At 36.0% G+C, this 17,035-nt stretch overlaps 1 protein-coding gene and 1 long non-coding RNA gene across 14 annotated transcripts in view; one reads left to right on the top strand and one right to left on the bottom strand.

Annotated features, from left to right (window-relative positions):
* Nucleotides 1-17,035, bottom strand: part of EFR3A (EFR3 homolog A) — a 75,678-nt gene that overhangs the window by 41,320 nt on the left and 17,323 nt on the right. For 10 of the 13 annotated variants that reach the window (XM_064397325.1, XM_064397373.1, XM_064397297.1 and 7 more), the window contains 3 exons: nucleotides 11,201-11,277; nucleotides 9,254-9,381; nucleotides 7,833-7,983 (listed from right to left, as the gene is read on the bottom strand). In XM_064397325.1, coding sequence (XP_064253395.1) covers nucleotides 7,833-7,983; nucleotides 9,254-9,381; nucleotides 11,201-11,277 — 356 coding nt within the window. Of the gene's footprint in view, nucleotides 1-7,832; nucleotides 7,984-9,253; nucleotides 9,382-11,200; nucleotides 11,342-17,035 lie in introns of all 13 variants that reach the window. The other 3 variants (XM_064397388.1, XM_064397387.1, XM_064397396.1) reach the window with 1 other exon arrangement.
* LOC135290079 (uncharacterized) lies at nucleotides 24-2,241 on the top strand. The gene is made up of 2 exons (XR_010352796.1): nucleotides 24-297; nucleotides 2,073-2,241. It is a non-coding gene; the product is annotated as an uncharacterized LOC135290079 (long non-coding RNA).

Below are 17,035 nucleotides of genomic sequence, written 5' to 3'. Positions count from 1 at the left end.
CAATCTCTTTCAGCATGGGAGGAGAGCCTGACACCCAGCCTGCTACACCCTCTCTCAGGCAGCTGTAGAGAGCAGCCCAAGCAATCAAACGCAAACCTGTCACTACCAGGTTACCTAGCAACATTCTGATGTACCAAAATTCTAGGGAAATTAACTTGGAGGCATTCTGTCAACTCTGTCTAGACAGAAGAGAAAAAGGAGGAGTCAGGGAACTATAATCCAGTCAACTCTAGTCCATTCACAGAAAAACACTGGAAAAAAATGCCAATTTGCCAACATCTACGAAGTCTCAAAAGGGTAAGTAACAGTCAACATGGATTTGTCAAGAACAAATCACATCAATCCATCTTATTCCTATGACAAGTAAATAACTTTTGTGAATCCAGATGAAGCAGCATCTGTCAAAACTTCAGTGATGCTGTTGACAAAAAAATAAACAAATTTCTCAAAGGAAAGCTAGAAAAACACTGTCAAAAGAACACTCCCCATAAGAGAGATGTACAACAGTTTGGAAAAAATAAGGAAACACTTGTAAATCATCACAGTACAAAAATATGATTTGAGCTTCACTAGAGATTTAGATGAGCAGACTGGGGTCATTGAATTTGCAAAGAACACTAAGCTGGCCAGAGCTGCAGGCACACTTGATGCCTGGTTTTTGAGCAATTGGAAATAGGACCCGAAAAACCAAGGAAGCAATTTGGGAATGGTTATTGCAAAACAGCATTTTAGCCAGAAACAGCTGAATGAAGAAAAGGAACTTAGTCAATGCCAACACTGGCACAGAAAACAGAACAATACTAAGACACATCTGCGTTACTCATGGCACCTATGAAGAAACTTTTGCTACCTAATTGGGCCAAAGAAGCCCTTAAATCCAGCTGAAACACCACAGCCTAAAATGGTGACTAACTGATAGACTTCTGAAATTATTCAAGAGATGGACAAAGCTTTAGATAAACATCTGTAAAAGAACGAAATACACCAAATTACCTAAACTACAGCTGCCTAAAAGGTGTCAGTCTTAAAAGGTACAGAAGACAGCTATAAAAACAGAATAAATAGTTTTCTTTGTCCAATGGTAATAAGAAAATCAATAAAAGGCTTATATTGAAGCAAAGCCTAAGTTAGCCATTAAAACCTCTCCTTTCTAAAGTGAGCAGACTGCCTAAGGACATTTTGGATTCTCCATCACAGAGAGTTCTAGGAACAGACTACAGAGGGAAATAAAAAGCAAAACAAAACACTGTCAGGAAAGGTCGAACACCGTGCTGGTTCTGCCCTGAAGCAGTGATGTTCCATTAAGATCCCTCTGCTTTTACTCACACCATTTTTATCAATTCCTAAGCACAGACTGAGGCATTTCCTTTGTATTTTTCATGATGTAAAACCTGCTTTCATCAGCATGTTATCCACAGACATCCAGACAAGCCCAAAGCACTATTGCATAACCTACAGCACACTGATTTGTGGAGGGTTTGAGGTTTTCAAAGCTGTGTATTTCAGAAAAAAAACCAAAAAAAACAACACATTTTTTTTTCTACTATTTTGTTTAGTCTTTTTTTCTGTTTTAGCTAGAACAGTTATCCCTTTCACCTGCACTACCAGTTCACCCTCTAAAAGCTACAGGAACAGCTGAAAATTATGTAGCTCATACATTCATAGCACATTCTCAGCTGTTACTGAAAATGGAGCAAAATGGTACAATACAAGTCCGTTTTACAAGTCCTTCTGGTAGGAATATACTGTATTTCAGGTGGTAAAAAAGTGACAGAAGATAAAATCTAATTCTGTATGGTCCACTGCCACAGACTGAAAGATGATCTACAAACAGCACCCGTGTTTTCTCCAATAGAGTGAGTTACAAAAATGATAATTTCCTTCCCAAGAGACCTTGGCAAATGCTTCATATGTACTGTGGCTCCCTAGTTTGTTTCATGGAATTGCTACTAGCAAAACAGACATAGATTTTTTTTTCCAGACAAGAATTTCATTAGTTCTTACATTTCAATAAGGCACAAAGACCAAGGATTTATTAAATCCCCAAACAATATTATCTTAATATTTTGCAGACATTCAAGTGAAATGATTCACCCAGAAAACCTCCATAAAAGCATGGAAAATAATGGAAACAAAGTCTGAAGAAGACAGAGCACTGTGGGAGTGGCTGTGAGAACGAGAATATTAATTCATGTTGCATTTAGTATCAGCCTTTAATATTATTATTATCTGAAGTACTAATTATTTGATTGACAGGATCTCCCAACAGAAAAACTTAATATACTCTAATAACTGTTCTGCTAACAGAAAGATTTATTGTACCAAGAAGCTGCTTTGTAAGAACAAATGATTAATTAGGCCAATCAAGTGTCAGGGACTCCCTCATTCTGAGTACCTCTCCAGTATCAGGGGGGCAGTTTTACAGCAGGGACACAAACACATGGAAGTCACACCTTTCAAAACAGCATGCATAGTAAGAGATCCAGGAAGGGCTGAGGTTTTTTATGTCCTCATGTGGATAACAAAACAATTTCACCCACTGAACATACAGCATTTCTGAAGCACAATCCAGGATTAGCATTCAGATGACTGAGCATTTAGGCCACAGGAAAGATGTCTGTGGTAACAGTTTTGGGTTGTGCACTGTCATCCAGTAAAATGTAAAATTCCATCCCATCATAGAAATGTTAAGGTTTTTACAGCAGACATGAGTTGGTACTTTGAGTGGTGGTGGTGTTATTGTTGTTAAAGAATATTTTACTCCTAAGCACATATTTTCAAACAAACTTCAAACATAACAATTATTCAACCTGAAAAGGGATAGAACTCTTATACAAGTTGAAGCACTTGCCTAGGAATTATTTGCAAAGCTTTTATAGATGCAAACATTCAGTCACAGTAAATGCTTTCAAGCATCCAATGGTAACGTATGGAAGTTTTACCAGTATAAGCATCTTCTATATTTTATAATACAGAAGGTACAGAAAGGAACTTACATTGGTAGCATTTATTTTAAAACAAATAAAATTCAATTAGTGTAAAAACACATAAATCTGTCACAAAGTAAAGAAGAAACGTATTATTTATTCAGAAGATGTTTGTTCCAGACTGAGTAGAGAAATTTGGATGGAGAGAGAGATTGCTGAAGCCCTATAAACAAATTGTACAAGTTCTCAAGGACAAAATTTCTTCTATGCATTTATGCTGTTTTATCACTGTTATGCAGCAAGTACATTAGGAGAAAAATCATAACTTTTAATGGTCCCTGGATGTCTTTAAAGAAGGTCAGTTTTATTCAAGAATAATCACCATGCATCATACTTGAGTTTGAGTTATGTTACTTAAAGTACCTCCCTGTAAGAATACTGGGCTCGACCTGAGAATTACTTTTTTCATATCTGAGCCTCCCAACCTTTCTTCTGCAGCCTGCAATTCTCTCTTGTTTCAAACACAGAAAGACAGTGCTGATATTGGCAGTTACCATTTTTCACAGGCCAATATTTCATTATTATGAAACTGTCACATGGGAAGTCATGATCTCCTATAAATGTAAGACTCTTACAAACCACACAGCACAGACTTAATGAGAAGTGTGACTGTTCTGTATGCACTACAACAAACAAATGCCAGAAGGACAAGCACTTCAATTTTCCTAAAGAGAAAAGCTTCAAACACTGGATACATTAACTTTACAAAGACAGTATGAAAATGATCACAAGGTTCTCAGCAATGAAAACTGGTGATTTAGTTTATTAATACCTGGTCACCTGACACGTTCAGTTTTATTGGAATAGGATGGATAATTTTACATTCTATTTTAGTTTGTGCCCCTTGGATAAAAATTCTCCTGAGCACCACATGTACAGTTGTGTAACAAAATCAGCAGTGGAATGTTGGCTTACAGGGTCACAGTAGTGTGGCCATGGAACTGCAAAACCAGAGAGCACAAATACCACTGGGGGAAGCAATACTTAACTTTAAGTGACCCTAAAGGACTTAAATTCTAGCAGATGCAAACACACAATTTCTAAGATAATTTAATAACCCACAAAATCAGAAAAGAGTGTTGTGTGTTAATCTATCTCCCTGAGATTTAAATCCTATTAAAATGACAGAGGAAGCATCCTAGAAAAGGAATTGTTCCATTGTGTATTGAATCACTACCAGCACATAATTCTGTATTGGTACATGGGATAAAAGAATCATCTTGCAATAAAGGTAAATTTTCATTGCCTACTTTCAGATTAGCAGGCTGCAGACAAGGCAAACAAATAAGTACCCTTCTGGGAATATGAATTCTGCCACAGCTTAATTTCAAAGTGTTGACATTTTATACTATTTTTACATACATATGCACTTAATTCTGCCCAAACCAACTGCTTTTAAAAGCCAACACTAACAAATACCAAAGTCTTGTCTCAGGCAGTGTTTGATCACTTTTCCACTTGGGAGTCTGTTTCTCTTCTTTTAAATTACAAATGATGACAACCAGCAATAACAGCCACCTTCTCATGCACAGGAAACTCAACACTGTCACTGATGGGATCACTACTTCACTGCTCCTACAAAGAAACTGCCTTTATAAAAGGAAGCACCCTATCAACTAAAGAAGCATTTGTGGTACATAATTAAAATATGGTGATACTGGGTTCCACATATTATCTGCTATTTTTCACATGAAACCCCAATATCTTACTGACAAAATGCAAAGAATTCACCCCATCAGCATTCCAAATTAGCTTATAAGGTTTTGTATTTAACTGAGTCTTGTAAATATGGATTAAGATGAATATTTTACTAAATTATGTATCCAATTGTTCTTGACAAGCTGATCACTAAAGAAATTTTCTGAACCTTCTCAAAAAACTTTAGAAATAGACATAAACTGTATATATATTAATAGATATAAAGTGGACCTCTTATTCAAAAAAAATTGACCACAAGGTGCAAGATTTTAAAGCTTGTCACTTCTATCCTAGTAATAAACACTACAGACCTAAGCAATACATTTAATTCTTTGTACTTGAGCATTGGGGATACTTTACATAATACTCAGTTACTGAAACTCTGCAAGAAAATTAGACAGAGAAATACAGCATTGTCATAAATTTCTAAGGAAAAGCATACTGCAATCAGCCTTCAGATCCTTAACACATAAGCCAAGGAGACAGCACTTTTTCCCACCACATTTTTTCAGTTTCCTGACCAGCATATGCTATCCTAGCACATGGTCTGTAAAAACATCTTCCATGCTAGAAAAAGCTATTTTGAACCTCACAGACCTTAGCAATTTGAAATTTGGTCTATATAAAAAAATCCCAACACCTATTCATTATATCCACCATTGAATTTTACCATTTTTAAATATCTGCCTTATATAAATTAATTTACAATTGTGTTATTAAAATTAAAAACAGCTGCTGTAGGAAATAAGCTAACATAATTTATAAATACAATACATAAATGCAACAAATTAATTATATGTAACCTGAAGATCAGGCTTAAAAATGCATAAATAAAACCCAAACAATTACTTATTTAAAATAGTCATCTTCAGGTTTGCTTTTCAAAGCAAATGGACTTTTTGCTATACATTAAATGAAATTTAAATTCCAAAATTAATTTAAGATGACAAACAGCTAAGTAAAAGTTTCATTTTTTCCCCTAGAATATAGGGCACCAAGTAGAGTAAGTTCCACATCCAAAACCAAATACCTGGAAGTCAGCAAAACACAATCAGAAGGCAGTGGGAGCTTCCAAATCTTTCCAAGCCTTTAAATTACTCAAAGATGTTCTGTACAGAGATTTGCTTCCTTTGAAACCCTTTTAACCAATCACAAGAGTCCCTGCAGCTGAAGCAAAATCTGTGAGGCTGAAACAACCTTATAGCTCAAGTAAAGAGGTTTGACTTTTACTTCAAAGACATCACTGTCTTTCTATATCAATGAAGCTTTGGGTAGAAAATAATCAAAATCCACTTAGAGCCACAGTCATACTCCATATATTTTAAATATAAGCAGACTATAAATTTGTAGGGGCCTTAAACTGAGTTTCCTAAAAATACTATGTAAAATTTTAAAAAGGTTGCCTGACTTTTCACCAGTTTAAAGATATTTACTTCATATACAACCCATTCTTCTCTTCTAGACAATACCAGTTTGCACTCCAAAGTGGTTCATCAGCTAAAGCACATGAAGTATTATTCACCATCTCATCTTGCTTTTTGGTTTTTGTTTGTTTGTTTATTTTCTTCTGGAGGAGAGAAAAAAGGCTGAATATGGCAGTAAAGTTTCTTTGTTAATCTAAAAAAAATTTCTTTAAGAACACAGTAAGGCAGTGCCCTTGGTAACAGACAAGCTGTTACCCTTGTTCCTTCTAAGTCAATACAAACAGACTTGTATCCTTTGTCTTCATCAACTCTAGAAGCCACCTAGGGAAATTAGCAGAGTTAGGCTAAAATAAGATTTTGGAATGCTGTTGAAGAGCCATAAAAATTCTCCCTCCACACAGAGTTTCTCCTCTCATTTAGAGAAAACTTTTTTGGTGCATTTTATAAAGACAGACACAAATTATCTCCCAATTCAGGAAGTCCATTAATCTCCTTTACTCACAAAAGACTTAGGAACCAACAGGAATATCAAACAGATTACCCTAAATGCAGTCCTGTTCAGTAACACGGATTTTGAAATGTCACATGCCTTGTACATCAGAGTGGAGGTTGGCACTAACCAATGATTTTAAACAACTGGAAAGTGATGCACACCTTGCCATTTGGCAGCCTAGGAAAGAAGTTCCAAAGTAATTTCCTAAAAGGACTTGCCCAGGCATTGTTATACAAACAAATCAAAAGAAGCAGGGTAGCCTGGCTCAATGATATTTAAATAAGTAAGTAAAATTTTATATGCATAATGAGATATACATCTCATTATCCCCAGTAAAGCTGCCCTGCTAGTGGGGAAACAGGGAACACTTCTACCCTACATTACAGCAAAACTCTCTTTATTTCACCATAACAAGAAATCCTGCTCTGGAGTAATATCAGTTTACTACACCCTCCTGTCTTCCTGAGCTGCAACTCCATTTAATTTCATCAGCTGGGAACCAAATCCAAAAGCCCAACAGTTTTACTGATTCCACAAAGAAATTCCACACTGTTAGCAATGGCAATAATTTACATGAAAAGCAAGTACTCTATACTCATGTAAAAACAATAACTCTAAGTGAAAACAGTCCACATTACAATCCTGGAATTTATGAGATTCCAATTTTACCAGCTGGAAAATACAGTAGTTAGAAGGCAAGTATGACAGAGCGATACCCTTGATTGCACCCATCCCTCTAACTGGAAAACCAGATCTCTAAATCTTCCTTTTGACAGTTTTAGTTATGCCCTTCAAGCCAGGATCTGAATCCTGAAATATTAAAGCTGATAAGACAGTGAGATTGCAACATTCAAAGCTACTTTTCAGCTAACAAGGATCTTTCCATGTAGCTTAACTGCCAGAAAACAAAACACTGTCTTACCTATATACTGGCTCCAGGAGGACTGCTTAAAGACTCAAAACATGAACTCACAGCACAGCTTTCCTGTTCCTTCCAGAAGTTATTTTTGGAGGGAATGAGCCCACACATCAAAAGAATTTGGGATACTGAAGGGAAACAGTTTATCTGCCTCCAGCTGGTATCTGCTCTGTGTTTAGGCCCAAAGAATACACCCTGCTACAGACAGCATCTTTCAAATGATGTCAACTGGCAGACCCTTTAAGACTTCTCAAACTCCTTTCCCAAGCAAAGATTTACTCTGATTTGATTTAGCATCTGAGCTTACTCACAGAATTAGTCCCAAGGACTTGCAGCTTTGGTTCGCCTGATTCCAGAAGTTTGGCCACCATATGAAGAAAACTTTCCACAAATGGTTTTATGCTTTGAGAATGGCAAGCCATTAGAAGTTGGTCCAGTGCCTCCATGGCAATTAAAACATAACTGAAAATTAATTAGAGACAGATAAAGACGTATTGCATTTATCATTAACTCAATTAGTTCTACTTAGGATCTTACCAGAGAAAATAGAAAAGAAAGAATGGAAGGTGTGTATTTCCCACTGCATAAAAATGACACTTGGGGTTATTTTCTACATCCATTATTTTCTTTATTTTTTTCTTTTTTTGGGGAGGAGATGGGGTGGTGTAGGAGGGAGGGAAGTACAGAATTGACCGTTGGCCATTTACCCTTTCTATAAAGTTATAAAAACAGCTTTGGATGTCATGAAAGCTAAAAAATGCTGGTCTGTGATGGATGCTGCTTTTCTTTAACAATTTTGCCCCTTCTTAGACTTAATATTTCTCACTTAAATATTCGATTTAGCCAAAAGGGCTGAAAAGAAAGATAATGCTGTTTTCCTGTACCCTGACTGACATTCAAGGGTGTACTGGGCTTACATAGCCAGGTTATGTCAGCAAGGGGCTTCAGGGGTGGTTTCTGTCAGAAGCCAGGAGTTCCCCCATGACAGACACAGCCAGCTCCAAGATCAACCCCCTATTTCCCAAACCAGAGCCCCTCAAGGACCCTGCAAGTGCCACAGGTAAGCAGATATCCTCAGGGCAGAGCATGGAGGACCCCCTGCTGGAGCAGGTGGATGTGCCTTGAAGGAAACTGCTGCCCACAGAAAGGCCCTGCTGGAACAGGTTCCCATGGAGAGCAGCCCATGCAGGAGCTTTTCTGGCAGGAGCTGTGATACTGCCTACAAGGACAGACCCAAGGCCAGTGCAGGGTAAGAGTGTGGGGAAGAAGGAGCAGGAGACATGAGATGGTACAAGCTGACCACAGTCCCCAGTCCTAATCTGCACTGCTTGGTGGGGTGGAGGTAATGGACTTGTGAGTGAAGTGGAGCTCGGGATGAAAGATGGCTACAGGAAAGATGGTTTTAAGCTCTGCTTTAATTTCTCATTATCCTAGTCTGTCATTAATTGGCAATAATTAAATAAATCCTCCCCAGGCTAAGTCACTCAGTTCCATCATGGGGAAAAAGAGATCTCGCTGTCCTTATCTCAACCCACGAGCTTTCCATTTTTATTTTCTTCTCCATCTGGCTGAGCAGGAGGAGTGAGAGCAGCTGCATGGGCAACTGGCAGTCAGACAAGGATAATTGACCACAAAGGGACTGGGTCTGTCTTGCTTTCCAGACTTGATCAGAACAAACATGATGAAATTCCATGACTCGTTAGCATCTATTTTTAATGACTTCTCTCCTTACCCATAGCGATGTCTGGCCACATCCCTGGTCAGTCTCTCTGCCAGGTAAGCCCCAATTCGATCCAGCTTCTCTGGTGCAGAAACTGCATAGAAAGTCAGTTTCTCCATGTCAGCTTTAACAAGACCATCCTAGAAACAGAAATACAAAACAGAAAATTAAAGAGTTCACAGGAAATAAAAAACGTTCCAAGTGTTCTTCCTTTTTTTCTAGTTAACATTTAAAGACCAGAGCCTTACAGATGGAAATAAGCTATTGAAAAAAACCCCAAACTATTGAGCAAAACTGCCATAACCTTAGGCTCAAAAATCAGCAACAATAAACAACATTAAACAAATAAAATATTTTGAAGTAAATGAAACAACTAGCTTGCTCCACCATTTCTTTGAGGGAATTGGTATTCTAAGAGAAGGTATGTAATGAGATATGTGACCAGTTCTAAGAAACACTTCTTTCCTAATAGCAAAATGTAATTTTTTTCTCTTCCCATCCCCCCACCAAGTTTATTCAATGCATAATTTTGATAAAATATACAAACAATATTGTAGTTTAAATATTTAATATTGTAGTTTAAATGTTTTAGTTCTTAAGCGTCAGATCTTGAACAAGGCCGGCCCCCAGGCATCTGAGGGCTAATTGTCAGAAAAGATAGAAGATTAAGATATTAGTTCCAACATGAACTATAGCATGGATCTGCTCAGATGAGGTTATAATCATAATTATCAGGTAAAAAGGATAAGGGTTTTTGTCGGTTTTTTTTCCACGGAAGTGTATAAAAACATTTATTTTCAAATAAATTACTTAAAAGCTTTTAAGACATTCATTATTGATTAATGAACTTTATCAAGCAAATCTTCTGATACCACAGAGAAGGTCTTCAACCCAAAGGAAACATCATGAACTGGCCAGTGTCCTCCACAGACCCAATGAATACTAACCAAAGCAGAGACCAATAAGTGTCAACGCAGAGCTACTGAGACAGATTTAAACTAAAACACTCCAGCTGTAGCATTTCTAGGTATTTCTACACCTGTATCAAAAACTAGGTTAGAACAAATAAAACCATAGGGTTCTATGCATTCAATATACTGTATACACAGAAAACATTTCCTTTCAAGCCAGTATTATGCACTTACATAATACCTGGCACTCAGTAACATCATTTTAAAAAAAGCCAGCACACTTTGTAAACATATAAGCCAAATATTATGCAAATACTGACTGTGCTGCTCACTTCTACTGTAAGAAAAGATATAAAAATTTGGTAACACACTTAAAAAATAGAGCAGCAGTAACATAAACTCTTGATCAGTCTGAACTGTCAAATGATTATGCATAGACACGTGCATTCCTCCATGGTAAACAGAAGTTAGTTATTTTCACAGAGAGTAAGAGTTAGGCTCTAATATAGCTCCAAGACTGTTTCAGTGAAATGAAAAAATAAAATTGTAGATGAGTATCTGGAAAAATTTTCAAAAAACACCAGAAAAACCTTTTTGGGTCACAACAGTCTACATAAAAGTGTTCACAGTCAGTAAGTCAAGAGTTAAAAAATTAAAATCCTGTAGAAAACCAGAAAAAGTTCACACCTGCAACCACAAGAAAGCAAATGTTTGTGGTTCTAAAAAGTGATGAAGTTAAGTGCTACCGCTGCAGCAGAATACCTTGTTTAATGAAATCTCTGTCTCTCCGAGCAAAACATACTAATTTTATTCTTCAGTGTGCATCCCTGCTTTGGAAATGGAATTGCACCAGATGATCTCCATGGATCCCTCTCCAGATAAATTACTCTCCTAACCTCTCTTAAAGCTATTAAGCGCTAAAGCAGAATTTATGATAAAATGTTAAAAGAGAAAAGAAGGAAGAAAATTTTAAAAATTTGCTAAAACACAAGGTACAATCACAGATTTTCAAACACCAATCCCTTAAAATATTAAAGTCATGACTCACTTTTGGATCTTCAGGAAATATGTTGTCTACCAGACGCTTGTAGCGAGGTCGCAGCGCAGCACAGCAGCAGCAAACTCCTGCGGAGAGATTTACCCAACGGGATTTAGGATGCAGTCCTAGGGACTCATTTGAAGGGACAAGCTGACAAGCATGGAGGAAGAAGATAACACTGAATTCAGCTTGCTATCAGCAAGAAAGCAAAACCAAGGGAATTGAAAGTAAGTACAGGTAAGTCGAATAAGCAAAACAACTACCACACTGCAATACGTGAGAAGATGTGCAAGGATCTCGGGTACCAGAAATGCACCTGCCATCCAGACTTAAAAACATGCAGAAAAATCAAGGCATTTTAAAACTCAGTCATATTAAAACCAAAGCTACTTCATTTGCATGTTTATCTTCATTTTGAATGACTGTTTCAAAACACTCAAAGGTCCATTATGTGCATTATTCTAGAAAAAAAAAAAGAAATCTGTTTTAAAGGCACCCATATAAACCAATATAAACCATAATACACAAATCATACTCTGCCTTTCTTGTCCCTTATCCTTCCTTTTACTGGGCATCAGTGAAATGACAGTCACTTGAAACTAAGAAATAAGGGTTTTTTTAAATTTCATTTCTACTCCACTACTAATCCATATAATCAGAACAATGCATGTAACTTAAATTTTATTAATTTAAAAGTCATACAGCCTGCTTTAAAAAGGTAAGAAACCTGCAAAGCATTATTTGGTCCTTCTTCTAGCACTAAGAACTACTAGAACTTTGGAGTTAGGTTAAGACTCAGCACAAAAGAAAAAAAAAGTTTCCAAGGTATCTGTCCAACTGTTTATCAGGGCAGACTTACACCCTTGTTATGAAAATTTTTTGACAAATAAGGTTTTAAATGTTTTAGTGAGCATCCTATCAGATTAACTTATTGGCCAAGCCTCAGATCAACACCAAAGCAGCTCTAATGCACAAAAGCCACCGAGTAAACTCAATAATAATGTATCAAGCAGACATGCAGCTCCTGTCTTTTGAGTCAAAACACCTGAAGGATTCAGAGCAGGTAAATACCTCACAAACATCTTATTGAAGATATCCATTTACATACTCAAAAAAACCTTTTAACACTGCTACAAACAGTAAAAAAATAAAACAATAAAGGGTATCTTGGCAGAAACTTTTGATGATTACAATTTCTCTTCAAAATCATCAAGACTTGTACTTCTTTATTTAAGATACCTAAATAATCTTAGAAGTTTTTAACCACACTTATCAGAACATATGGGAAGTTCATAACAAAGATTTCACCTGCTGTACTTTGTTTTAATTACAACACTCTACAGGAGTAGACATTCTCCCTCAATTACAACTGTTTTCTGATACTGTTGTCTCAGACAAAAAATGCATTCTGCTCATACTTTGACAACTTAATTCTTGCCACTTATTTAATCAAAAACAATTACTGAATATAGATCTAAGATTTTAAAATTGTGCATTAACTCGAAGTTCTCCCCAATGGACTTGAATTCTGCCCAGCTTATGAATTAAGAGTCCTGTACCACCAGTAACATCAACACTGACTTATGACTTCAATACATAATTATGAAAACAAAAAAGCACTCGAGAACAACCAACCAGAATACTGAGAGTTTTTTTGTTAAACACTACTTTGTTACTACTGTCAAGTTCTTCATACTACTCCTGCTGATGTTTACTCATGCAGGTCTAACAAATGTAAAAATCTACATTTTCATAAAAGCTGTAGGTATGAAGTAAATAAAATCAAAGTTCTTTAATATGCTGGAAAATGTAGGTATGAAAAGAGGCTAAAATCCTACTTGACTTAAGATAGAAATAATTTAGACAGTTCTACAAAAACATTCTTTTGAGAGCAATTCTGTGCAACATCTTAGAAGTAAAATCATAATAAGAAAGAAGTACTGTATTATTGTTATGCATACCATTCTGCATTGGGAAATTCAAGAAAGCCCATCAAAATCCACCAAAACCCACGTATTATTGCTAAATATTTCTTGAGGTAGGTATGCAACTCCACAGCATTCTTTGGCTCAGCACTCTTTGTAGTTGGTTTTCTACCTTATGGTTGACAATTAACTTTGGTCCATGGTAAACAGTATGTTTGATTAGTACTAAATATAACAAAATATTCTAACAATAACTGTAGCATACAACTACCTAAAACATAACAAGAGCAGGAAAACAATCTAAAATATTGCAAGACAGGTAATTAAAAATACTTTTTGGAATTACTTTCTCCCTCTTTAAGTGACAGAAGAAGAAAATCTTTTCAAAGAACTGCAATTTAAATCTTAAAATGGTGTTTCAAACCTGTGCTAATTACATAAAATCAACATAAAACCTGGATCCAGTTACTTTGAGATGGATAAAAAAGATCAAGTAACAGTATCAACTCATTCTGACAGCCTTACCAGATGGTTTCACTTAATGGAAACATAATATTGCTCTATTGAAATACTGCTTTCTAAATTTATGGAACATAGTGAATTTTGACACCAAAAAAAGGCCTAACAGTAAGCATGCATAAGATTTGAAATTTCCTCCTCATCTTGAATTTTGGTAGTATCTTTACATTGCTAGTACTTAATTATGGAACTGTTTACATGGGAACAAAACATCCATAAACTTGTCAAAAATTCTGTATTATCAAAGCATGAACTTAAAAAACTATGATGTTAATACCATCAAAAGAACTTCCTGCATTAAACAGAACATTCAAAAATCAGAAAGTGAGATTTAATCTGTCAAAGTTTTCAGCCTCCAAGCTGAGCACTGTCAGAAATAAAACTGACAGGCGCTCCAAACAGCACAGAAATAAATGACAAACTGAAGAAAAACCAGAATAGTTAACAGTCACGACACAGATTTTGTGGGAAAACTACTAATCATTGCTCAGTTATAACATTTTGATATAAGCATGAAAGGTTAAAAAAAATCGTAGGAATAGGTTTAAAGAATGTATGAATATTTAAAAAAAAAACAACAGCAACAAAAAAAAGAACAACAAAACAAAACCCCCAAACTACATCAGAAGTAACCCATAAAATTTAGGAATATTTTACTACATACACCATAAAGATGAATCTTGTCAAAGATCGATAGAAGCTGAGCAACTCAAAATGGATTCCCTACTTCTTGGATACCAATTTAACACAGGTAAAAATTTATTTGGATAAACACATTCATTTCACATAAATAGACTGTTTTGTAGGTCTATAGAACACAGGTAAAAAAAACCCTGTTCCATTTTATGCAGATTTATTGAGGAAAAATCCAATAACAATTCCTTGTTAGTGTCAGAAAAAATTTACATTTTAATGGCCTCCCCCTCGCACACATCTTTACATCATTTTATGCAAGTAAATATAAAGGTTAAAGCAATATCTACAGAGAATTCTGCACTGTAACGTGAAAGTTAATGTATAAGGTTTAAAAAATATTGTTTGCTTCTCCAATAGTGAGATTTTTATCAAGTTCAAACATGCACATTCTCTTCTGCTAAAGAAGTCTGATGATCTGGATTTTTCATGTTATAACTGTACACATTTACCAGCTGCACAGGTACTTCTTTTTACACATATTTATTCTACACAAGAGCAGTAAGACACAGCCCCCAGCATCAGAAAATGGTAACTTCACCTACCCAAACACATACATGGCCTCGGCTCAAAAGCAGAATTATAATCATAGGCTTTTTCTTGCTCAACAGTTGGAACTTGCACATACTGCCTCATCCTGGGTATGAGTTCACTCTCGGGGAAATGCCTCCTTTCCCAGAAATTTGCTCTCTCACACTCGCATAGCTGCGGGTACTTCCCGCGAGGGCTCTGCAACACTGTAAGCTTATCTGATCAGCTCAGTGACATCTGCATAAAGCCACCAAACACGTGAAAAACCTCAGTATCAAATTCTGTTAACAAGGCCAGGCACAGGAAAAGAGAAAAGAATAAAAGATATATCGTCAATGTGTGATTCACACACATTCCTCCAATGAAACTGCACAGACCCTTTCATTACTTCAACTTGCCTGGAACACACAGTTCATTATTTTTCTGACTAGAAGTAAAAAATCCATATAGTTTCAGGTAAAACTATCCTCAGACAGCTGCCACATATCACTGCAGTGATAAATGTTTTAGCAAAACCTACTCACTTGGTCTTCCTAGAGAACGGATAAAGAGTAATGTATTTAAGGCAGACTACTGACCAAAAAGACTTTTTTAAAAATAAAGGTTTACATCTAAAGATTAAAGATTAAAGAAACAATCTAAAAATAATGAAGTTAACATTATCTCTAATAATATTTCCTAGTTTAGGAAGCAAGGATTACAGAATTTAAATCATTAACATAATTATGATCCGTCAGATAAAAAATCAATTTTCAGTTAAGCAATTCTGAAGTTACTTTCCAGATTCCCATTAATTCTCAGCATTTTATTGTTTCACTTCCTACTTTACATCCACTTGGGATACACAAATATGGGATTTGCATAAAGACATTTTTTATAAACCCTGGAAATAATAAGTACTGTTTTAAATAAAACCACAGCTAATAATTTCCACTACGTAAAATCCATACCAATTCAACGCTTAAAAGATTACTGCTAATAAACTCAGAGAAAACTGAGCTGCACAGAAAGTTTCCCCACATAGTTTACTACAGGAAACTCTATGCTGTAAATTAGAAAAATCACATTACAATAAAGCTGTATTTCAAAATAGGGTGTCTGAATATTTGTGCTGTATCTTACTCATACAAAATTACAGAAAACAAAAGTTTCAAGGTGGGTTTAAACATAAAAGACTAAGTTCTGCCAACTGAGTTTAAAACTGCCACATTTTCTTCTATCAAAACCCAGTTTTATCTAATGCTGGAATTTCCTCCACAGTTTTGCCATGTTGTTTAATACTGTTGTCAACTGTCTACAGAGCATTAATAACCTGAAGCAAGATTTCATGTTCACTCACTGAATATTTTTATTATGTCCCAAGCCTGGATGTAGTCATCCCTAACTTAATTTGCAATTGTCCAAGCTGTTTTAAAAAAATCATATTCTATCAGAAAATGGTGTAATTAACACAGAAGTTTCAATCTACAGAAAGATGCATGTTTTGCTAATATCAGCAACACAGCAATATTAAAATTATATTTGGTTGCTCAATGTATTTAAATAAAACTATGTAAAAATTTGACTGTAATACATTAAACTTTCAGTTTACTTATTTTTCTGTATCTGAGATGAGAAATACAAATAAAATAAATTTCTTTCAAATATCCTGAGGAAAGTGCATAAAATAACCACGGACTATACTGGGTTATTTCTGAACTGTTAATATCAGTTAATGCATTTAATTCAGAACTAAAATGACTTTCAAGGGTATTCTCATTCTGCTATGAAAAAGAGATCAGACATTTTATAACAAGGAAATTATTCCAGCCATATAAGGGAGTTAATTAAAAATATTCTTCAACCTGCTATAAAAAGAGCAAGTGCTGTAAGGACGCAGTGATCAGCCACGGCAATGTCCCTGGAATGCACTCCCAGAGGGCACAGTGGGCTGGCTCATCCCTTAGACAGGATGAAGCCTCACCCCCCAGATGAGCCTCTCCTCCCCTCACCCAGTGCCAGCTGACTTCTAAGTGCCTGGCTTCCAGCCTCTGCCCACCAAAACACACCTGTGGTATTCACATCCTCTGAACAGAGAGACATAATTCTCTCTCCCAGGATTCTTCCTGGGGAAGGTAGTGAGAAGCTCAGAGAAGAGAAAACAATTCTTAACTCTACTTGCTGCTTCTGTGGTTTG

This window comes from Passer domesticus, chromosome 1, assembly GCF_036417665.1.
Source record: "Passer domesticus isolate bPasDom1 chromosome 1, bPasDom1.hap1, whole genome shotgun sequence".
Classification (NCBI taxonomy): Eukaryota; Metazoa; Chordata; class Aves; order Passeriformes; family Passeridae; genus Passer; species Passer domesticus.
This window is presented reverse-complemented; position numbering and strand designations above follow the sequence as displayed.